The 25,158-nt window shown below is 37.7% G+C and overlaps 1 protein-coding gene across 7 annotated transcripts in view; it reads right to left on the bottom strand.

Annotated features, from left to right (window-relative positions):
- Nucleotides 1-25,158, bottom strand: part of MED13 (mediator complex subunit 13) — a 96,494-nt gene that overhangs the window by 26,570 nt on the left and 44,766 nt on the right. For all 7 annotated transcript variants that reach the window (XM_036340204.1, XM_036340209.1, XM_036340203.1 and 4 more), the window contains exons 10-17: nucleotides 15,304-15,517; nucleotides 14,136-14,217; nucleotides 11,565-11,686; nucleotides 9,831-9,921; nucleotides 9,484-9,698; nucleotides 7,703-7,899; nucleotides 4,062-4,972; nucleotides 2,439-2,600 (exon numbers count right to left, since the gene is read on the bottom strand). In XM_036340204.1, coding sequence (XP_036196097.1) covers nucleotides 2,439-2,600; nucleotides 4,062-4,972; nucleotides 7,703-7,899; nucleotides 9,484-9,698; nucleotides 9,831-9,921; nucleotides 11,565-11,686; nucleotides 14,136-14,217; nucleotides 15,304-15,517 — 1,994 coding nt within the window. The remainder of the gene's footprint in view (nucleotides 1-2,438; nucleotides 2,601-4,061; nucleotides 4,973-7,702; nucleotides 7,900-9,483; nucleotides 9,699-9,830; nucleotides 9,922-11,564; nucleotides 11,687-14,135; nucleotides 14,218-15,303; nucleotides 15,518-25,158) is intronic.

The following is a 25,158-nucleotide window of genomic DNA, read 5'->3' as shown; positions in this document are numbered from 1 at the left end:
AGGTCGAAGCTCAACCACTGAGCCACACACCACCTGGGCTCATCTCTGATGTTTCTATCGCTTACTCCCTATCCCTTCCTCTCTGAAATCAATAAAAATACATAAGGAAAAAAAGAATGTAACAAGATATAATTAACCTGCACTTCTCACTGAATGTAAAGTTATGTATGGGATTGAAATTATTTAGCTATTAATAAAAGAAGGCAAAAAGGAAATATGAGAAAATCTACTACTTCTGCATAAACATAATGCATTCTAAAACCATGCACAAAAGTCAGAGATTTCAATGTTAAAAACTAACATTCCAGACATATTTTTTTTAATTAAATCTTTATTGTTCAGATTATTACATTTGTTCCTTTTTTCCCCCCCATAACTCCCCTCCTCCAAGTTCCCGCCCCACCCTCCGCCCTTACTCCCCACCCACTGTCCTCATCCATAGGTGCACGATTTTTGTCCAGTCTCTTCCCGCATCTCCCACACCCCTTTCCCCCCCCAGGAATGGTCAGTCCATTCCCTTTCTATGTCCCTGATTCTATTATAATCACCAGTTTATTCTGTTCATCAGATTATTTATTCACTTGATTCTTAGATTCACTTGTTGATAGATGCATATTTGTTGTTCATAATTTGTATCTTTACCTTTTTCTTCCTCTTCCTCTTCTTAAAGGATACCTTTCAGCATTTCATATAATCCTGGTTTGGTGGTGATGAACTCCTTTAGCTTTTCCTTATCTGTGAAGCTCTTTATCTGACCTTCAATTCTGAATGATAGCTTTGCTGGATAAAGTAATCTTGGTTGTAGGTTCTTGGTATTCATCACTTTGAATATTTCTTGCCACTCCCTTCTGGCCTGCAAAGTTTCTGTTGAGAAATCAGCTGACAGTCGTATGGGTACTCCCTTGTAGGTAACTGAGTTTCTTTCTCTTGCTGTTTTTAAGATTCTCTCTTTATCTTTTGCTCTTGGCATTTTAATTATGATGTGTCTTGGTGTGGTCCTCTTTGGATTCCTTTTGTTTGGGGTTCTCCGCGCTTCTTGGACCTGTAAGTCCATTTCTTTCACCAGGTGGGGGAAGTTTTCTGTCATTATTTCTTCGAATAGGTTTTCAATATCTTGCTCTCTCTCATCTTCTGGCACCCCTATAATTCTGATGTTGGTACGCTTGAAGCTGTCCCAGAGGCTCCTTACACTATCCTCGCATTTTTGGATTCTTTTTTCATTTTGCTTTTCCGGTTGGGTGTTTTTTGCTTCCTCGCATTTCAAATCATTGACTTGATTCTTGCGCTCCTCTGGTCTGCTGTCGGGAGTCTGTATAATATTCGTTATTTCAGTCCGTGTATGCTTAATTTCTAGTTGGTTCCCCAATATAAGATCGAAGGTCTCATTAGTTTTCTTGTAGATCTCATTAAGTTTATCGGCGGCTTCTAAACAGTTCTTGAGAGACCTTAAAAGTGTGGTTCTGAACTCTGTATCTTCCATTGACAATTTTGTCCTGTTTCTTTGTCTCCGCATTTTGTTATGCTTCCTTGGTGCACCCCCTAGTGGTCTTTGTGCGCAGTCTTATAGTTAAACCTTGATTGTTGTAGCTAATACCAGGGAGGGTTTGACCTCCAGGCCAAGTGGCTATCTCCAGACATATTTTTAAAGCTCCAATTATATCCCACCGTTCAGAGCCAACCTTCAACCAATAATTCATACAAAAAATTTTTAAATATATTTCTATTGATTTCAAAGAGGAAAGGAGAGAGAGAGAGAGAGAGAGAGGTAGAACATGAATGATGAGAGAGAAATTGGATTGGCTGCATCCTGCATGCCCCCTACTGGGGATCGAGCCTGCAACCAGGTCATGTGCCCTTGACTGGAATTGAACGCGAGACCCTTCAGTCCGCAGGCCAATGGTCTATCCACTGAGCCAATCCAGCTAGGGCAATTAAAGCAATTTGTAATGTTCTTTTTTATTATTGTTAACCATAAATCTACAATGCACATACCACATTGGGAATATTCATTTGCTACTCTTATCACAACTAGGAAATTTGTCTTTTTTTTAAATGAGACCTTGAGAACCTTTATCACTAATATTACTTGCTCCTTTTTACTCCATTTTTTTCATTCAATTTTGTAAAATAATGATTTACAACAAAAGTGGTACTCAGTCTTTTTAAAAAATTTGGCAGTATGATTCTTTCTACACATAAAATTGTACTGGTAAGTCTCACGTAAAAACAGATCTAAATGAAGTTATTCTTTCTGATGTACCAGTATACTGAATGCTGTAAATGTTCAAAGTAAGAAAAGCTGAAATTGACCCACACTGCCTTAAGTCAAGCATATGCCACAAAAATATTTAAGAAAAACAACTGTGCTTATTCAAATTGGGCATAGAAACTGAGGACTGAAATAAAAGTAGTCAATATACATACTATAAATTACTTACCATAAGAGCCTCGGCCAGCCATTTTATGAAATTGTTGCCAAGTGAGAGGACCTTGAACCCCCCAAGGCCTTACTGTTCTTTTTTTCTGAATAGCATCCTGAAGAACTGGCTGAAGAGATAGGAGCATTCGAAGTATGTCCTGTGAGCACTGCATACTCACATCTATAACCATTAAAAAAAGTAAGTAAGAATTCTGCTTGACATAATTTTATATCTAGAAAATGCTAAAGACTCCACCAAAAAACCATTAGAAGTAAGTAAAGTGCAGGGTACAAAATCAGTATATAAAATAACTGTTGCATTTCTATACTCTAACAACTCTCATCTTCACCATCCACAACACAATAGCAAACAGAAAAAGAATCATGTTACTTCTCTACTCAAAACTGTCCTATAACTTCCCATCATGCTTTTTTAAAAAATGTTTTTATTCATTTCAGAGAAAGTGAGGTAGAGGAAGAGACAGAATCATCAACGATGAGAGAGAATCATCAATCGGCTGTCTCCTGCATGCCCCCTACTGGGGGTCAAGCTCACAACCCTTGGGTGCATAGGCTGATGCTCTAAGCCAGCAGTCGCCAACCTTTCAAACCTGGCGGACCACCAGTTGGCGACCACTGCTCTAAGCACTGAGAAACACCAGCCAGGGTATTGGCCAACTCTTAAACTTCATCTTCTACCAGTCTCCCCATCACCCAATTCATCCCAGCAACAGTGACTCCTAAGCATACTACTCACTCAGGTTTTTTCACTGCCTAAAACACATTCCCCTCGGTTAGCCACAGAGCTAACCCCTACCACTTTATGTAAGTCTTTGTTCAAATGTTGTCCCTCAGTAGTATCTTCTCTTATCCAAACATCTAAAACGTCACACTCTTTTCCTGTCCAGGTGGGAGTGTTGTCCTGTACGCCAAAAGGTGTGGGGTCGATTTCCCGTCAGGGCACATACCTATATACCTAGATTGTGGGTTCCAGCTCCAGTTGTGGTGTGTACAGGAGGCAACAGGTTGATGTTTCTCTCTCACTTCGAGATCTCTCTCTCTCTCTTTTCCTCTCTCACTAAAAGTCAATAAAAAAATCATATCCTCCGCTGAGGATAAAAAAATAATAAATGTCACACACTTGTCTTTTTCCACTTCTCTACCTGCTTTTTCTTCAAAGCATTTGTCATTATATTATATAATTACTTATTTTTCTATTTTTGTATTCTTCACTAAATTACAGGCTCAAAAAGGTTGGGAAATATGTTTGTCCAACACTACTTTACAAAAGAACAGGCTGAGAACATACTAGGTGCTCATAAATATTTAGTGAGTAAAAGCATGTTGAATACTGCAGACATCTAGCAACTTTCTGCTAATCAACATGTGCAAACTACCTTTTATACATCTACACAATACATAATTACAAATTTACAATAACCCTACTTTTGTTTTGAAATTAAACTAAACTGCTAGGAAATTCTCTCTTTGAAAATTTCATTCTTAAAGGAGTTTTAAGTCCAAATTTAAGTGTCTCTGTTGGCTACCTGGGAAATGCCTTTAGTATTTTCTCTTAAGAAAGAAAAGCCAAGTCATACATATAAAGGAAAACAAACAAAAATTATTCCATTAGCATACTTACCATTTCTTTTGGACCAGGGGTGTAAGCACGAACTTTTCACAAGCACTTCATCAACTTTTCCTCCTGACATGTTATCCATGAACTGACGCCCATGTTCTAATGCAAGGTAGCAATCATTGCAATAGTCCCGCTCTTCAACACGTACCCAATTGCTAACTACACCAATTTTAGGAAAAGGGTCTTTTTCTGCTGCTCCAAAGGGTGAAAATAAATTAGTGCACTGATCTTGTAACAGTAATATCAACTCATCAGGCAATTTTTCAGATTCCTTTAGTCCTCCATTAACATGTTCAGTAGTCCTGAGAGCTTCAAAACGTTTTTCTGCTTCTTTGCCACATTCTGTGTTGCGTCCTATGATATCTAGTTCATCTTCAAGAAATAATCCTGAATTGTTTCCAAATTTTCTGTTCATAACAGCACTGAAGCCACAGGTACACCTATACTGTGCTTCCTGCGTTGGATCTGGAATGTAAACTCCAACATCGGCACCCTTGATATTCATGTTGCAGACACAGATACAGCAACTATCAAAGTTACAGTCTTTAAACAAATTCATAACTGATTCTGAAAGAATGAGGTTTACATAAAGACTGTGTGCCTCTGGGATGGAAGGAACAGTTGCAGGTTCAACAGAATTAAGGGGTCTGCATGTGGATGGGGTGGAAGCTGGTGAATACAAGTCTGAATTTTCATATTTGACTGAACCTTGGGCACTAGCAGGTCCACCAGCTCCACGAGGAGTCCTTGGAGTCCTGGGAGTCCTTGGAGTTGGGAACCTAGGGGTAGATGGAGAAGGAAGAATTCCTGCTCCACTGTTGCTAGGAGGTGCGCTGCTAGGAGGCATCCCAAAAGAAGTATGAGTTTGAGGTGTATAAGCAGGGCCATATTCTTGATCCACTGTACTTCCGTCACTAGCATCACCAGGGTAAAAGAAAATCAAATACATACATAAAGAAACATATTAGTAATGTGAAAAGCAACTGAAAATATTCCAAATGTTTTTCAGTAACAGTGAAAATTATGAAAGCACAATTAGTGCTAAAATTCCGAGTACAATTAAAATGCATTTCTGGTTAATATATTCATTCTAGGAGATTATTGTGGGCTGACGACCAACCAACTAATTCCAAAATTATAAATAAAACCTGTATACACTTATCGACACCTATATATTTCTTATACTACAAATATCCATAGTTCATAAATTCTAAGATGTAAAAACATAAAATAAAATCCTAATCTTAGAGATGTCTGTGGAAAGGGACCACAGCAATTTTAAGATGCTACCAATTATAAGATAACTCAATTTCACAGATTTTAAATTAGAAAACTGTGTGAAATATGACAAATGTACACATGGGAGTGGTTTAAAATTTTAGACCAAAATAGAAAAAAAAAAAAAAAAGCTTTGAAGACAAAGAATCAAAGCACAACAGTTCTAAGTTTTCTAAGTTTACCCATGTACAGCTAATCCTATCTAATAAAAGAGAAACATGGTAATTAGCGTACAACCGCTACCCTTCCCATTGGCTAATTAGGGTGATATGCAAATTAACTGGCAGCCAAGATGGCCGCCAGCAGCCAGGCAGCTTGAAACTAACATGAGGCTTGCTTGCTTCAGTGACGGAGGAAACCAACAGTCCCCACCTGCCTTTGAGCCTGCAGTTTGAAACATTGTAACAAATATAGAAGCTAAACAAAACCCCAGAAACCTGCTTTCAGCGAGCCGGGATCTCAGAGCTGGAGTTATACATCGTTTCGATTATAGAACCGAAACAAACCAGATACCTGCTTTCAGCAGCGGAGGCCTAAGAGCTGGAGCCAAGCCTCAAAGCTAAAGCTGGCCCAGAATAAAAAAAAAAAAAAACAGGAAAAAAAGGAGAGGTTGGGAGCTTCAGTCACCCACCAGCCTGAAAACAGCCCTCAGCCCCTCACCCAGACTGGCCAAGCACCCCAGTGGGGACCCCCACCCTGAAGGGTGTGTGACCAGCTGCAAACAGCCATCATCCCCTCACCCAGGCTGGCCAGGCACCCCAGTGGGGACCCCCACCCTGATCCAGGACACCCTTCAGGGCAAACCAGCCGGCCCCCACCCATGCACCAGGCCTCTATCCTATATAGTAAAAGGGTAATATGCCTCCCAGCACTGGGATCAGCAGAGCCGCGAGGCCTCCCGGCACTGGGATCAGCGTAACAGGGGGCAGCGCCCAAACCCCCTGATCGCCCTGCGTCTCTGTGTGTGACAGGGGGTAGGGCCACAACCTCCCTATCGGCCCTGCTCTGTTCGTGACAGGGGAAGGCGCCCCAAACCCCTGATCAGCCCTGCTCTGTGCCTGATAGGGGGGAGCTCCCCACTTCCTGATCGCCCTGTGGCTCTGTGTGTGACAGGGTGCGGCGCCCCAACCCCCCCTCCCCACGGGCCCTGCTCTGTGTGTGACAGGGTAGAGCCATAACCTCCCCATTGGCCCTGCCCTGAGTGTGAGAGTGGCGGTGCCCCAACTCCTCTATCGGGCCTACTCTGTGAGTGACAGGGGGGAGCTCCTCAACCCGCTGATGGGCCCTGCTCTGTGTGTGACACGGGGGAGCTCCCCAACCCCCCTGATGGGCCCTGCTCTGTGCGTGACAGGGGTCAGTGCCCCAACCCCCTGACTGGCCCTGCTCTGTGCGTGACAGGGGTCAGTGCCCCAACCCCGATTGGCCCTGCTCTGTGCGTGACAGGGGGTGGCACCGCAACCTCCCCATCGACCCTGCCTTGAGTGTGACAGGGACGGTGCCCCAACCCCCCAACTGGCCCTACCCTGAGCGTGACTGAGGGTGGCATCGCAACTCCCAATCCGCCCTGCTCTGTGCATGACAGAGGGCGGCGCCCCAATTCCCCAATCGGCCCTGCTCTGAGCCCGACCAGGGGCTGCACCTAGGGATTAGGCCTGCCCTCTGCCACCCGGGAGCAGGCCTAAGGCAGCAGGTCGTTATCTCCTGAGGGGTCCCAGACTACGAGAGGGCACAGGCCAGGCTGAGGGACCCCGCCCCCCGACCCCAAGTGCACAAATTTTTGTGCATCGGGCCTCTAGTCCTAGATAATAAAAGCCTAATATGCTAAGTGTCTGGTCGTATGTTCAACCAATCAAAGTGTAATATGCTAATGATATGCTAAGGCCACTCAACTGCTTGCTATGACATGCACTGACCACCAGGGGGCACATGCTCCAACCAGTAGGTTAGCTTACTGCTGGGGTCCAGCCAATTGGGACTGAGCGAGACGGGCCAGACACACCCTGGAGCCTTCCCGTGGTCCCTCCCCAACTGGCCAAACTCCCATGTCCCTCCCCAGCCCTGATCGTGCACCTGTGGGGTCCCCCAGCCTGGCCTGCACCCTTACAATCCGGGACCCCTCAGGGGATGTCAGAGAGCCAGTTTCAACCCTATCCCGCAGGACAGGCCGAGGGTCCCCACTGGTGCACGAATTCGTGCACCCGGCCTCTAGTACCATTATAATCTTATTAATCAGAAAACAACTTTTAGAATTTTCAAAAACCAGTATATTTTTTCCAGGAACCAGCATACCAGGTACTTCAATGAAAAAACATTAAAGCTATATAAGTATTCATATACTGTACCAATAACATAAATCTAAACCATACCTGTCTTTGATGAATGGCATTGCAGGTCCTGAAGGAAGCAATTCCATTTTTCCAACAGTCCAACTCTGACGGTAAATACACTCTTCTGGCAATTTGATAGGAGGCAAGCATTGGCTTGGTAGAGTTTTTAGAGGTGCAAACATGGAACATCCCACTAGAACTTGACAATTTTCAGGCTTGTAGACATAAGAAAAATCCTACAATATAAATACCGTGACATTCAGAACCTTATCTTCCATGGGGGGAAAAGCAAACCAATTCTAGCCATTTTTTTCCTTTCCTGAAACAAAATAAAAAAATGTAAATATAATTCCTTTTTTTTTAGAGTGAGAGAGAAAGGGAAGGGGGAGAGGGGAGGGAAGGAGATTTGTTGTTCCACTCATTTATGCATTCAGTGATTCATCTTGTATGTGCCCTGACTGGGGATTGAACCCACAACATTGGCATATTGGGACGACACTCTAATCAACTGAACTACCCAAGCCAGGGCAATTCTATTCTTTTCTTAAATACATTCTTTTTTTTTTTTTTTTTTTAATATATTTTCATTGATTTTAGAGAGGAAGGGAGAGGGAGAGATAGAAACATCAATGATGAGAGAGAATCATTGACCGAATGCCTCCTGAATGCCTCCCACTGGGGATCATGCTCGCAACCTGGGCATGTGCCCCGGCTCAACCACTGAGCCATGCCCATGACAGCAGGGCATCTTAAATACATTTTTTTTAAAATTTTAAATTCTTTATTGTTTTAAGTATTACATGAGTCTCCTTTTTCCCCCATTGACTTCTCCCTGGCTACTCCCACCCCCCCAGCACATGCCCTCACCGCCCCCAATGTTTGTGTCCATTGGTTATGCTCATATGCATGCATACAAGTCTTCTGGTTGATCTCTTATCCCCTCACCCCCCGCCTTCTTAAATATATATATATTTTTTTTGGTGCCCTTGACCGGAATCGAACCTGGGACCCTTCAGTCCACAGGCCAACGCTCTATCCACTGAGCCAAACCAGTCAGGGCTTAAATACATTCTTTTTTTTTTTAAATATATTTTATTGATTTTCCACAGAGAAGAAGGGAGAGAGATAGAGAGCTAGAAACATCGATGAGAGAGAAACATCGATCAGCTGCCTCCTGCACACTCCCCACTGGGGATGCGCCCGCAACCCAGGTACATGCCCTTGACCGGAATCGAACCCAGGACCCTTCAGTCCACAAGTCGACGCTCTATCCACTGAGCCAAACCGGTTTTGGCTTAAATACATTCTTAATAGTGTCACAATTCAGTCTTCAAATTTGTTAACTACAAAACTGAATCAAATAATTTTTAAATTAAATTTAGTGAATATTAGTTAATAACATTAGATACATTTCACATGTACAACATTGCAATTCAATATCTGTATACTCTACTGTGCGTTCACCACCCAAAATCTAGTTTCCTTCCTTTATCATATATTTGACCCTCTTTACCCAATTTGCTCCTCCCCGCCAACCCCCCCTCCCCCCAGTACCTCTTCTGCTCTGGTAACCACCTATCTGTTGCATCTATAAATTTATTTTGTTAGTTCCTTTACCGTTTGTTTTATATTCCACATGAGTCGGAAGTATATGGTATTTGTCCGTTTCCATCCAAATTATTTTGCTTAGCATAATACCCTCAAAGACCAACCCATGTTGTTGCAAATGGCAGTATGAAATGAATTTTGAATATAGCTATAAACTAATTCTATATGAAAATATAGTAGTAAATTACTTTCTAGAGAAATAAAATACTTACTTTAATTTCAGAAGGTTTGGGGCTACAGAATCCTTCGTCGACCTCAATTTTGAACTGTGCTCCTATACTACAACTATTTCCTTCTAAAACAGTTCCTCCAGGTGTTGTATCCATATTACCATATTCTTTATTATTCATATTCATTGGGGAAAATCCCATTATATGTTGTTCCAATGATGGTGGTGTAGGATACATTTTATGAAGATCTGCAGTGCCTATATTTAATAAAACACACATTTTAACATAACACTCTAAAGAGGTTAATCTGTTTAAAACAAAGATGTGGAGAATTTTGCTGACATTAAAAGTTTGCAGATTTATCTGGAGCACATATTGGGGAAGCTTACTTATGCAAGATAACGGGTCCAGATTTCCTGTCTTTGATTCCTTGCAGTTGGATTTATCATCTGATCCATTTGCCAATTTTTTAGATCCAGGCTATTAAAAACAAAAACAAAACACCCACATATTTATATTTATTTCAAGTTTTATATCCAATGTGATCTCAAGATAGTAATCATTCAGATGTGACTTGAAAGAAGAGTCCATTCATGAAAAGTAGTATTTTGAAGTTGTGCTAGAGCCAAATACATACTAGCTATGATTTAAAGACATAAAACCATTTTAGGCAATCAATAAACTCAGATTAGTTTCTCTATTTCATAATCCTCCAAATTAACAGAGGAAAAAGTTCCTTCAAAGAAAATAACCCATAGTTTCAAAACACTTAGAAGAAGCAAGAGTAACTTCCATTTAAAACCTATTAAAATGAAAATAAAACCTGCAATAAGAAGGGTTGTAATTAACATCAGATTTGCTCCTTAGTAAAAGATACTCAGAAAGTATCTGTACCCTTAAAGACATTAGTTTCCTACATAATCAATCTTCCTTCTGATGTCCTGTTTACACTTTTACCTTGTTTAATAATCTCCTTACCCCTGTACCAGTAAAAATGCTACAACAGGTAAAACTAAGCACAAATTTCAGAAAGACCTCATATGACAAAGCAACAGGATCCCTAACTAAAAATAAATCTTAATACATTGAACAAACCAAGTTTCAGTATCTCCAATCTGTCATTATTTTTAGAGCTGATAACTTGGTTCCTGTTAGCCACTTTGTCAAAAACACTAAACTATTCTCTGATTACAACCTTTTTACCTCAAAAGAGCCACAGTTGATACATGAATGGTAGCAGAGAGAAAGTATAAAAGTACCAAAATTTTAGGGATATATTTACCCAATAAATGGTATCCTAAAATATACTATATTATGGGATATAAAATAAAAGTTTATATATAGTTGTATCTGGCTTATGTCACTTAATTGAATACACCAAATGGGCATATATGTATGTGTGTATGTATATGATGAGAGAGGATTAAAAGTATATATTATATAGGACAAGAAAGACCAAATGTACTATAGAAGTTTCCAAGCTACCTTATGCAGATGAAAAAGGAATTCCCTTTTATGATAATGCAGCACCCAATTCATTAATTTGCCAGAGACTTGACATTCTAGGGAATCTCATTTTAAGCTTTAATTCCTTTTATCTTCACCTTTCTCTGCAAATGGGTGTTAAAGATTAAATGTTACTTTTTCTTCCTCTTTATTATAGTATTTAGCTGTCTTATAATAATGACTATTATGTCAAACAAATTCTAAAGAAGTAGTATTCCTTAATAAATTGACAAGGCATGTAATTTTAATGTTAATTACTTATTCTCTAAACAAGTCGATTCTAGGGCCATTTCTCAACTAAAGGATCAAAGATAAGGAAAATAATACTATTTCCTAAGAACTGCGGGAAAAGAACATATGGCAGAGCTCAAAGTTTAATCATACAAGTCCTTCAAGCACACAAAACAAAGAAACAAAGTTTATATGTGATAGACACTATGTCAACACTGTACAAACATGAGGCTAAAAAAATACAACCAATTAATGAAATTTCATTATAAAGTATTTCCTATTGTTCAGGGCTAAAACAATATTCAAGTCACATATCACTTCTGAAAAAAATTTACATAAAATCAAGGGGGAAAACTTATAACCTTAATCATTAACAGGATACTCACTGTTAGTTCATCTTCATCAGAATTGAAGAGATTATCGAGGTCAGTATATGAGACAGCCAGGTCTGAGTCATAAATTAAACTGGTTGAAGGAGGACGAGCATGACTAGTAGGACGTAGAGCATCTACATTTGTCAATGAAGAAAAAAATAAATAAATTCTACTACTGACCAAATAAGTATTATTCTATTTATTTAAGCTAGATATATTACTTTACATTTATAAGGGTATAATACAATAAGAAGTTGTGATTTGTTTAAAATCTATAAATTTTTTTCACATAAAAATGTAAACCTATTAGAATAGAATTAAACACACACACAATTTTATTTTTCTATCTTCTTGAATGTAAAGGAAGCACAGTACAAAGACTAAGTGCTCCAGCTAGAGTCAGACAGACTGTTACTCTGAATTCCAACTCCAACAGTAAGAGTACGACCCTGGGCTACTGACTTAACCTCTCTGTGCCTCAGCAACTGCAAAAATTAAAGGTGAGAGATTATAGGTAAAGCACTTTGCCCAGTGCCAGACACTTAAATACTAAATAAATATTACTTCTTAGATAAGTTTCATTTCAGTTCTAGAATTTTATTCTCCTTTTTACTTTTTTCCCCAGTTTTAGAGGGAAAAAATATATTACTTAAAAAGAACTGCAAATACAAATAGAAGTTAAACTCCTCTTATATTCCCACACAAGAAAAAAATGAAAACCAATTTGCAGTTTGGTGTATAACCTTCCAAAATATCCTTAGGATGTCAAATGACTTGAAAAGCCCTCATTTTCAGAAAGATTAAAGTCATTTTCCAAGTGCCCCTGCATGTCAATTATAAAGACTCACTAGAGCAATAGTTCTAAAATTTTAGAGTATGTAAAAATCATCTAGGTTTTTAAAAAACAAGATTTCCAATCTTCACCTTGAAAGATGCTCCAGAAGGTGGTAAGATGGTCCACATTTTGAGAAAGCCACACCACAGACACAAAAAGGAAATTACACATTCCTTATATCCCAGAGTAGGTAAACAGGCCAAAGAACCCAAATTTCATTCAGCAACCTACCATCAATCACTACATTTTTTTTTTCCTGAAAGACCATCTCTTCCTTATTCTGGAGGAGTTTTTTCTTATTTCTATTTTTGGTCACACAAAGCCTGACTTATTAATTGAGCTTTTAGATCTGAGAAGGACCTTAGGCAATGATCTCATCCAGTCTTATTTTACAGATAAGAGCTATTTTTATTTGTAAAAAAGGAAAGAAGTTCTAACAATTCAAAACACAATTTCTATCATCTGAACTTGCTTCTCCCTATGCAATATAAACAATGATCCATCATTTTAAGATATCCCATATCATAGAAATCCATCCCTGTCTATGAAACATATGAATTTTGCAAAAAAGAATTGTAGAAGTCCAACAACTTCAGATTAGAGTTGACCCTTGAACAATACGGGTATGAACTGAGCCGGTCCACCTAAAAGCAGATTTTTTTCAGTAAATATGTTGATTATACTAGGCTTACCATAAAGCAATCATATTGCTGCCTCTTCATTATCAATGAATAAATCATTATACCTATAAATATCAATTTCTTTTTCACATTATCTTTTCATTTTTGATGTCTAGTGCTAGTAATATGTATACTATCTAGTGTTTCATATCGTCTAAGACAGCATTAATGCAGGTACTGACAGACCATATAGATAAATACAGTACAATACTGTAAATGTGTTTTCTCTTCCTTATGATTTTCTTTAGCTTACTATATTGTAAGAATCTATATCTATATATCTATATCTATATATCTATATATATCTATATATATATATATGCCTAAGCGACCTTTATGACTAGTCGCTATGACGTGCACTGACCACCAGGGGACAGACGCTCAATGCAGGAGCTGCCCCCCGTGATCAGTGTGCTCCCACAGCCAACCTCCCACTGCCGGCCAGCCTCCCACTGCCAGCCAACCTCCTGCGGTCCCTCCCCCTGGCCAGCCGGCTCGATCAGCCCGATCGGGACTAGGTAAGATGGGCCACAACTGGCCTCGATCGCCAGCCAGGCCGAGGGATCCCACCTGTGTATGAATTCGTACACCGGGCCTCTAGTATAGTATAAAATACATATTACAAAATATATGTTAACAGACTGGGTATGTAATCAATAAGGGTTCCAGTCATAGTTGGCTATTACTAGTTAAATTTTTTTTTTTTTAAATATATTTTATTGATTTTTTACAGAGAGGAAGGGAGAGAGATAGAGAGTTAGAAACATCGATGAGAGAGAAACATCGATCAGCCGCCTCCTGCACATCTCCAACTGGGGATGTGCCCGCAACCAAGGTACATGCCCTTGACCGGAATCGAACCTGGGACCCTTCAGTCCGCAGGCCGACGCTCTATCCACTGAGCCAAACCGGTTTCAGCACTAGTTAAATTTTTGAGGAGTCAAGTTATATGAGGATTTTCGACTGTGTGGGATCAGAGTATCAGCACCCCAACCCCCACACTCTTCAAGGTAGTTTGTAGTAACAATCCTGGAATGAAATATTTTGATTCTGAAACAGAAGTTTTACCTTGCTTGATAGAGGGACTAAATAATGACATAGCATCTTCTTCATGTGATAACACTGTTACACTAGATGACCCATCTTCTACCTGCAAACAATATTACATATTAGGCTAAAGTATATCATATCATTTACCAATAACAAAATCCAGAAAATACTGTTTCAAGCATTCTACTAGGTATTTTGCAGATATTATCACTAATTCTCACAACTAACCTATATGATAAGTAAGTAGTATGCCCATCTTACAAACAAAAAAACAGTTCTAAAGATAACCTGGGTAAATATGGCTGGTAAGTTGTGGGAGCTGTCAAACTCCAAAGTCCATGTTCTGGTGATGAAAGGAAACTTAACTTGGGGTGGAGTGAATACACAATACAATATACATATGATGTGTTATAGAATTGTACCCCTAAAACCTATATTATTAACCAATGTCACCCTAATAAATTCAATAAAAAGAAATAAAGTAACAAAGTCCATATTCTTTGTACAGTATCTACAGCCTTCCCAGCCACTACTGTTTTCATATTTACAAAAAGACAAAATTTCAAGTACCTAGCACATAGTAAACATATTATTGTATTAAACATATAACTGAATTCTTTTCATAATTTTACAGCTTTCAATTTTCGTATTTTGTATTTAAGGCAAAAAACATATATAGCAGGGTTAGCTTGTGCTTAAGAGATTCTCAAATATTTGATATTTAACCTTTTAATCAAATACATATTTATATGTCTTATATTTCATTAATATAACATTTTACTTTTAGGGACACTATTAAGTTCTTGGCTCACATATTTAAAAATAAGTATTTTATAAACTCAGCGATATGCATTCTATTGTATTTTTGAAAACGGGTAATTCACTGATGGCATATTTTAACTCAGTATTAAAATAGTTCATCTACCTAAATGTCCTGATTTCAATGTAAGAAAAGTTAATGTTCTCTTTTTCCAATCCAAAAACTTTTATAGCAAACAAGATCTTTTCATGACAGAAGGCAGCTATAATTTAAAATAGGTGCCTGACTTACCTATTTTAAAAAATGTTTTTCTAAGTTAAAATGATGAATCTATTCTATTTAAAAGAAAAAAATGAGAGGTATGGTACTATATGCAGTGCTACAAGTCATCAGAGACCCTTTGGTATATACTTTGATTTCTCTTACCTTTTGTTTTTTCCCAGCTTCTCTCTCGTTATTTTGTCTATCTTTCTTATCAGGAAAAAGAAATTCCTCATCTCCTTCAACAAATGCATATGGATCAATTTTAGGTTCTTTTTCTGCATCAGATACTATTGCTGAAAGATACTGATTTTTAATTTGATATCGCTGTACTAATTCATCAGAAACTTTTAAAGGTTTCTTACATTGCACCATTAACCTGCATTAAAAAAAAAAATTAGAAAATTAATTATATTTATTCTCCATAAAAGCACAAAAAACTTCCAAAACAACTTCACTATTATGAAGTTTTTACAGTTATTTAAAGGTGATCTAACCTGCAAGCCTTCATTTTACAAATGAAGAAATTGAGGCATAGAAAGGTTATGTGATCTAATGACATCTCATATTTAGCAATAAAGAAATTGAGCTAAAATTCAAGTCTCCTATCCTATGTTGTTTTCACCAAAATATGTTTTTTGTTTTTGTTTTGTTTTTAAATATATTTTATTGATTTTTTACAGAGAGGAAGGGAGAGGGATAGAGAGTCAGAAACATCGATCAGCTGCCTCCTGCACACCCCCCACTGGGGATGTGCCCGCAACCAAGGTACATGCACCTGACCAGAATAGAACCTGGGACCCCTCAGTCCACAGGCCAACGCTCTATCCACTGAGCCAAACCAGCTAGGGCAAAATATGTTCTTTGGCAATCCGCTCAGTTCCCAAGTTCTCAAGCACATAAACCTGACAAAATCCATTCACTTAAAGGAACTCAAATTTAACCTGTTCCAGGACAGGCACTCTCAAATTATGGGCTACATAGTGAGACAAGACTTTGCTTACACGATTTATACATTTACACAATGAAGAAGTGACTATCCTTTTCCCATTGCCATAGCAGATATATTTTAAGTTAAAAAATTGTAAAGGCCTGATTTGTGTTTCATGAAAATAACATTATTAGATTGTTAATTCAGGCAAGATGTTTTACAATAGCAGGTGAAGTTTCAGAGCAAGTACTTCAGAGGTGTTTTTCTAATCGCATTGGAAAAATCAGTTTTTATAGTCTCAGTCTTCTGGTTCCACATGGAGACAGATAAGCATGCTTCGCTGCACTCTCCTAAGATAACCAATAAAAAGACGAAGAATGACATAACAACAGTGAAGTTGGAAAGATGAGAACTAATAGAAAATAACAGAATTGAGAAAGCTAAATTCTAAGGCTAAGAGAGGGAATATACAACAGGCTGACCTGCACCACAGAACCGTGGAAGGCATCAGGAGTTCTAGATCTCTCAACACCAGGGTGCTTGGTGAATGTGAATACAGAATGATTTTTAAGACCCCTTTAGACTCCCAAATTCATGTTCTCTATGGCTTGCAAAGCTGAGATTCCCATGCTGCTAGAACAGTGGCAGCCAGGCTTCTAAGTCAAATCATGCTCAGAATCCTGCAATGACTATTTTCCTCCGAGTAAAAACCATAATCCTTATAAAATCCTACATGATCTTTGTCCTTTTTCTAACTTCATCTTCTATTCTACTCCCTCTCTCAGTCATTCTGCTTCCATTGGCTTCCTTGATGTTCCTTAACACATTAAGCGCCCTGTCAGTCACTAGTGACTGATGCTATACTTTCCATCCGGAAGACAAAACAGGCTGGGCGCTTAACATGTTAAGCAGGCCAGACACACTCCTGGCTATTCTCTTTGTTTGGAACATTCTTCCTCCAAATATCCACCTGGCCAACTACACCTTCCTTCAAGACTTTGTTGAAATAATCACTTTTTCTATGAGACCTTATTTAAACCTGCAATATGCCCAACTGCCTCAACACTCATCCCCTTTAGCCTGCTCATTTTTCCCTTCATGGCAGTTACTTTTAACATACTATAACTTACTTATGTTTATAGTTGACTGTCACTCCCACTAAAATATAAGCCCCTAAATCCTGGGGAGCTTTCTTTATCCACTTAATTATACCAAATGCCTGGCACGTAATAGGTGCTCAATAAATATTAGCTAAATAAATATATTAACTCTAGAAGCCACAGCAGATATGTTTGTATTAATAATTCTAAATTTTGAAATAAACCATCTTTGTTAGAAAGTGATATTGCTGCCACTGCTTATCTGTCCTGAGTATTAAGATAAAAATGGTTAAGAGAGGTAAGATTTGGGAGCCATGAAGGTATTTTCTAGCTTACAAATTCTCTGACATGGGTTATCACATTTTACTAACTTACTCACCAATGTCCAGCACTATAAACACTCTATACTATATACTATAAACTAAGGTTAAAATAGAACCATTAATAGAATAACTGATAATATGATATTTGATAGTTCATTTAGAAAATATGTCATTGTTTTTCCAATATGCCCCTGATTTCCCACCACAAATTCCAAGTCTACAAAAACTTTCTTCCATGGCAACATAGTGCTAACACAACTGTCATGGCAGATATGCTTTACAATTAATCGTTAGAATAGTTCTGTTCTATAAATGAAGTTATTTCTTAAGAGTCACTTTGTAATTCACTGTATTAGATCCTAAAAAATTGTCTGAATTATCTATCAGATACTAACATAAATCTTTTCAAGACAGTATTTCTATGTACTTGACATGCATTTTCTTAATACTTAAAAAGACCTCATGATAGGAAATGCAGGGTATGCTCTCTGACTTTGATGTAGAAATTATGGAAATGGTTTGCTAATAAAAAAGAAAGAAAGAAATGGTTTGCTAAGGTCACAGAGTTAGTACTGGAGATTTTAAGGATGCATATTCAAGTAACTATTCATAGGGAAAAAGTATAAGAACACCCCCCCCCCCCACCACCACCACCACCCTGAAAGACACTACTATTCTGTCTAGAGGTAAAACAGTTTTTCATAATAAGTGCCCTCTGGCAGAAGCATTAAAAACTGCCACACTGTTTACATAGGTAGTTGTTAAACTAGTGTGCAGCAATATTAAAAGAACCAACCCTACTGCACAGGGCTCTACTAAAAATAAAAATGAGTAAACCAAATGCAATACCTAAAGACAACTTTTTCTTATTTTATTGAACTGGTTCTCACAGACAGTGGGATATGCAAAGAATTTAAATGTAATCAGTAATATCAAGAATATCAAATCACAATAAATTTAAAATATAAATTATTTACATTACATATCCTTCTATATTTAATAAGATATAAAAATTGTGACTTTTAAGAGATGCCCGATTAAAAAATCAAGTTATCATTTAGTCACTATCCAATTATATAGTATACAAATACTTCTGTGAAAAAGAACACCACCTCTCCTTTTCTAAAAGAAACTTTCACATATAGCCAAATATAAAACTACAGATATAACTTCAATCAGATATAAAGCTAAATACAGCCAAACTGGAAGAGGATTAAGTACAGCCATCAACAGAAAGCTTTGCAAAGTCCAAAGCAAATTGAAATTACTTTTATATTATTCATTAATTTTATCTCCTTCCTTTTACTAAGACAACAGTAACACACTATCCTGAAATGTAGAGAATTTAGCATGGCTTATAGCAGCACATGTTTTTATGCTTTATTCAATATAAATTCTTCTGGACAAGGTATGACAATATTTTAGGATTAACAATTATAGAAGGAAATAAGCTACAGAAGGAAATGTTTAGGCACAGATAAATTTATAATAAATCTCAAAAGTCCTTTTTTTTTTAGTGGTACCTTTTCCAGTACCATCTCCAATATTCAAAATCAATTCTTAAACTGAGCCAAGCTACCTGTCAAAAATATAGCTTTAATGCATTAATATAAGATATCAAATTAGGAAGACTTAATTAAAAGATTTAGACTACAGTAAATCAAAACAAGTTTATTTCATCATTGACTTCTATGAAACAAATTAGAAACTATCTTTTAGCAATCAAATAATGCATTCTATAATTATACACATACAATATAAATCTAGTGTATCACTAATACAACATAGGAGCTTCAGGGGTGGGCAAACTTTTTGACTCGAGGGCCACAATGGGTTCTTAAACTGGACCGGAGGGCCGGAACAAAAGCATGGATGGAGTGTTTGTGTGAACTAATATAAATTCAAAGTAAACATCATTACATAAAAGGGTACGGTCTTTTTTTTCAATAGTTTTATTCATTTCAAATGGGCCCGCGGGTGTAGTTTGCCCACGGCTGTACTGATGAACATTATGGTTAAGATATCCTGATGTAGCCTTACTACCAAACAAGACATGGTAAGAACTATGCCCAAGTACAGTTCTTTCTTTGTTCAGGGTTTAGAAAGGTTTCCCTCTGAATTAAAATAGTAGACTACTTTAAGTCAGCACTAATTCTACTAAAACTAGTGCTAAACTCTTGAATAAAGATATTAAAAAACAACTGTAATTGTTTTTTTGGCAGCAATTGTGTTACCTTTAAAACTTATAAGGTCTTAAGCCACTATTCTGGAATAGATGTTATCATTAACTAATAGAGAAACTCCAAGTCTCATTTTTCATCATGACACACCAAACTACTAGGCAGCACCCTATAGTACACGCGTGTCAGAGGTGACACGCGAACTCATTTTTTTGGTTGATTTTTCTTTGTTAAATGGCATTTAAATATATAAAATAAATATCAAAAATATAAGTCTTTGTTTTACTATGGTTGCAAATATCAAAAAATTTCTATATGTGACACGGCACCAGAGTTAAGTTAGGGTTTTTCAAAATGCTGACACGCCGATCTCAAAAGGTTCGCCATCACTGGTCTATCCATACCAAACTGCATAACACTTCTGAATCTCCATAAATGGGATTAAATTATTCCTATTCTGGCTCTGCATCGCTACTGTATTTTATATATACCTCTATCAAATAACTTAATGTTATTGTCCATTATACTACAATTTCATTTACAGCCAGGACTAAATTTATTTTATACCCCAACTGTGCTTTATGGCATCTTGCATATTAGAGAAACTTCAGTTTTTCAAAACTGATAAAGTGTATCTTTGAGGAATATAAATTTAAAAGGGAAGATAAACTTCCTAAAAAGAAAGTGTAGCCGAAACCGGTTTGGCTCAGTGGATAGAGCGTCGGCCTGCGGACTGAAGGGTCCCAGGTTCGATTCCGGTCGGGGGCATGTACCTGGGTTGCGGACATATCCCCAGTAGGGGATGTGCAGGAGGCAGCTGATCGATGTTTCTCTCTCATCGATGTTTCTAACTCTCTATCTCTCTCCCTTCCTCTCTGTAAAAAATCAATAAAAAATATTAAAAAAAAAAAAAAAAGAAAGTGTAAGAGTTGCAACAACCCTCTAACTTCATTAAAATTAACTGTTATACATTTAAATACACTTTCAAAACTCAAATATAGAAACAAGTAATAGAAATTTATAAAGGACTAGAGGCCCAATGCACAAAATTCGTGCAAGAGTAGGCCTCCCTTGCCCTGGCTGCCAACACCTGCTTCCCTCTGGCACCTGGGATCCAGGCTTCCCTAGCAGCCCCGGTTTTGTCCAGTCTAATTAGCATGTTACGCTTTTATTATTATAGATAATATGAATATTCAAAGTTTATTTATATAAAATAAACTGGGCTTCTGAATAGATAACTCTATGACTAGAAAAGTGATATTACATCAATGGAATGCTTCTATAAAGAATTTAAGGTTATTTAAATGCCATCAAGAGAGCATAATCATAATTCATAGATTTTTAATGACAAACACCATCCAATTTTATCAACTGGCTTTGCTATATCTATAAGGAGATGCTGATTCTCATAAAATCCTATCTCAAGTAACGTATTAGCAGGCACCTGAATTAGTTATTCCAACATGACACTTTTATATTTTATTTATTTTAAAATATATTTTTATTGATTTTAGAGATAGAGAAAGGGAGAGAGAACTATCGACTGGCTGCCTCCTGCACATCCCCTACTGGGGATCGAGCCCACAACCTGACATGTGCCCTGACCGGGAATCAAACCGGGTGACCTTCTGGTACATGGGACAATGGTCAACCAACTGAGCCACACCAGCCAGGGCCCAAAACAATACTTTTAACTATGGGGAAAAACGTTTGTTTCAACATAATATGAGCACTGAAGACCATACCGGTTTGTGGGAAGGGGCAGACCAAAATAGTATGGGGAATCTCTGTAGTGAAACTAATCAATAAATATTTTTGGCATACCTAATTCAGTAACTTATTCTAGAGTTCAAATTTCTCTACTAAGTTATGCATGACACTGAAGCACCTCAATACTATTAACACTTAGGCTAGATAATTCTTTGTTGTGGGGGACTCTCCTATACACTGTAGAATACTTAGCAACAGCCTTGGCCCCCAACTATCAGATGCCAGTAATATACCCCCAGTGTGGCAACCAAAAATGTTCCCAGACATTGCCAAATGTCACCTGGGGGTCTGAGTGGGTGGGGATAAGAAATTGTCCCAACTGAGAACTACTTTCATAGCATAACTTTAGGAAAATGGCAGATTTATCCAGATAATTAAAACATAAAATAAAAAACTTCTGCCCTGGTCAAGTAGCTCAGTTGGGTAGAGTTGTTGTCCCGATATGTCTAGGTTGCGGGTTCAATCCCTGGTCAGGGCACATACAGGAGTCAACTAATGAATACATAAATAAGTTGAATAACAAATCGATGTCTCTCTCTCTCCCTCTCTTTCTAAAAATCAGTAAGTAAAAAATAAATAAATGTTTTAAAAAAATTCAAAAAACTTCTAATCCACCAAGTATAGAACATTATATTCCATAAATGTTTCTAAGTTCATATAGCAGCTAAGCTTCTGATGGTTGATTTCTTGTGATATTTACCATATTCTAATCTGCTACAACAATACAAAAACAAGGATTCTATCTAAAAGTGAATTGTGACATAAAACATATTTTAGTAGTATAACCAAAACAATACTCACATGAGACATAGAATTTAAAAAAACCTTTTATTCAATCTTTTCTTTCTTTTTATGAGGCAGAAAAAATGGTGACTAGGAACAAATAGAAGCATGTTTTTTTCCTTAATTTATATCATTCTATTCTGCGAGCTACTGTTCTACATTATGCTTCTCATTCTAATTCAGTACGAAAAATGGCAAGGAATCAAAACAGATTCTAAGATTAAGCTGTATTAACTTCTCAGAGACCTTCATTTCACTTATAGATGCTCATGCACACAAGCAGCCAATACACTTATTTGGCTAATACAGTATGGCTAGAATTCTTGGAGTTTGTAAATATAATGTGCCCTCACTCTTTAAAGTTTTTAAAACTGAAAATATTCATGCCACTATATTTTAACATATAGTAAACTAGAGGCCTGTTGCACGAAAAGATTCATGCAATAGGCCTTCCCTTCCCCAGGCTGCCGGCACCCGTTTTCCTCCGGCACCCGGGACCCAGGCCTTCGCTCCGGCCGGAGCTGCCTTCAAGCCTTCGCTGCTCTGGCTGGAGCCGCCTTCAGTCTTCACTCCTTCACACCTACTTATGCAAATTAACCGCCATCTTTGTTGGCGGTTAATTTGCATATCTCGCTGATTAGCCAATGGGAGGCATAGTGAAGGTACGGTCAATTACCATGTTTAACTATTATTAGATAGGATAATATAACCTAGAAGAAAAATAAATGTTAAAATCTTAAAAGTAATCCATGGCCATATTGTCATTTCACTCATCCAAACTTTTGTTGATAGTCTACCACGTGCCCAAGATTGCTCTAGAGTGTGTGTATTTATTTAGGCTGGAGAAACACACACCAAACGAGACACAATCCTTGCCCTCAAAGAGCTTACATTCTAATAGGGAAAAGACCATTAGAAAATGCATAATATAATTTCAGATAATATTATATATAGGGAGAAAATGAAAACAGTGTACAGGATAAGCAGTGATCTGGAGAGTGAGCAGAGGTCATAGTTTAGATAAAATGTCAGGGAAATACCTCCTGAAAAGGTAACTTTTGAGCAGGACTGAGTAAGAAAGCTATCTGCCCCCCCCCCCCCCCCCCCATCTATAATGCAATTCTGAAGGCCGTAAGAAATGAGCTTGGCTTTTGAAAGGCATAGCAAGAAAGCTGGTGTGGCTAAATCAGAAAGCAAATAGGAGAGTAGTAAATAAAAATGAAAAACTAGCTAGGCAGGACACTGTGTAGAATCTTACAAATAAGGAAAAAGAGTTTAGATTTTATTCCACATATAAAGGGAAACTACTGAAAGGTTTTAAGCAAATAGAGTAATGTAATATTTAACTTACAATGATCACTCTGACTGCTGTGTACAAAATAAATGTAGAGAAGTACAGAAATAAGAAGTCTGACAGTAGTTTCAGACAAGAGTTGAGGCTAGCTTAGACTTTCATATTCATCCAGCACAGATAATTTAAGAACTTTTCAGGCTTGTTTCCAAGAAATCATTTGTTTTCATGAGACCTGCTGACTAACTACTAAAATTAAATAAGCTAGCTGTCTTCCATGATCATAAGGGTATCCTGAAGTCCCTCAATTTCAAATACAGATTAATTTTAACTTTAAAAAAATTATACTAGAAAACTTTTAAGATTCAAAGTGCTAGATGAAAAACACAAAAACAAAAAAGAAAAAAAACTACAAAGTGACAAAGCACACAGATTTGTCTACTGAAATAATAATCAAGGTATTTTTTCTTAACAGTAGGGATAAGTGAGAGAGGCTATAAGTGGACCAGTCATTTTACTTCATTTCAGTGAAGCTCAAAAATTAATATAACACAGCAGAGAAAGTCCACACCCTAGAATGTGTAAGAGGCTATCAGCAAACTATATAAATAGGACAGCCAAACTGCTCAGACAACCAGAGAAAATCTGGATTTATCTCTCTAGACAGAAATGAAAACTAAGAGCTGAAAATGGAAGAACAGGAAAGGTTCATCTTATGAGAAAAATGAGCTCAGCTGGCATGGCTCAGTGGCTGAGCATTGATCTATGAACCAGGAGGTTGCGGTTCAATTCCCTATCAGGCACATGCCCAGGTTGGGTTGCAGGCTCAATCCCCAGTATGGGGCATGCAGGAGGCAGTCAATCAATGATTCTCTGTCATCACTGATGTTTCTGTCTCCCTCTACCTTCCTCTCTGAAATTCATAATAAAAATATATTTTAGCCGAAACCGGTTTGGCTCAGTGGATAGAGCGTCGGCCTGCGGACTGAAGGGTCCCAGGTTCGATTCCGGTCGGGGGCATGTGCCTGGGTTGAGGGCACATCCCCAGTAGGAGATGTGCAGGAGGTGGCTGATCGGTGTTTCTCTCCCATCGATGTTTCTAGCTCTCTGTTTCTCTCCCTTCCTCTCTGTAAAAAATCAATAAAATATATTTAAAAAAAAAAAAATATATATATATATATATATATATATATATATATATATATATATATATTTTAAAATGAGAAGAAAAAAGAATAAACTACCAGGTGAAGATCTAAGATCTGGCATCCTCTTCATTCTGGAATTTTAGGTACAAGGCCTCCCTTCCAAAACATCTCTTATTCCATTATCATAAAGCAAAGTGTCTGGAACTGATACATAGTATACACTAAAACTTTTATTGAATGAATAAGCAAGGCCTGCCAATTAACAAGGCTCTGCATATATACGCAAAATTTCCAATCAGCATCTCTATGCCCTCATTCTAAAATGTGATGAAACAATAATCATAAGAAATATGGCAGCAATAATAAAGAAGAAGACCAAAATAAGTCAGGTAATTCTAATAGGGAAAAAAATTATAGGGCATTAAACAAGAGGAGGATGCTATTAACAAAAAAGTTACAGGGCTGGGGGGGAGGGAGGATACATGAAAAATAAA

This window comes from Myotis myotis, unplaced genomic scaffold (assembly GCF_014108235.1).
Source record: "Myotis myotis isolate mMyoMyo1 unplaced genomic scaffold, mMyoMyo1.p scaffold_m19_p_17, whole genome shotgun sequence".
In the NCBI taxonomy this organism is placed as follows: Eukaryota; Metazoa; Chordata; class Mammalia; order Chiroptera; family Vespertilionidae; genus Myotis; species Myotis myotis.
The sequence above is the reverse complement of the archived record's forward strand: the minus strand, read 5'-3'. Positions and strand labels throughout refer to the sequence as shown.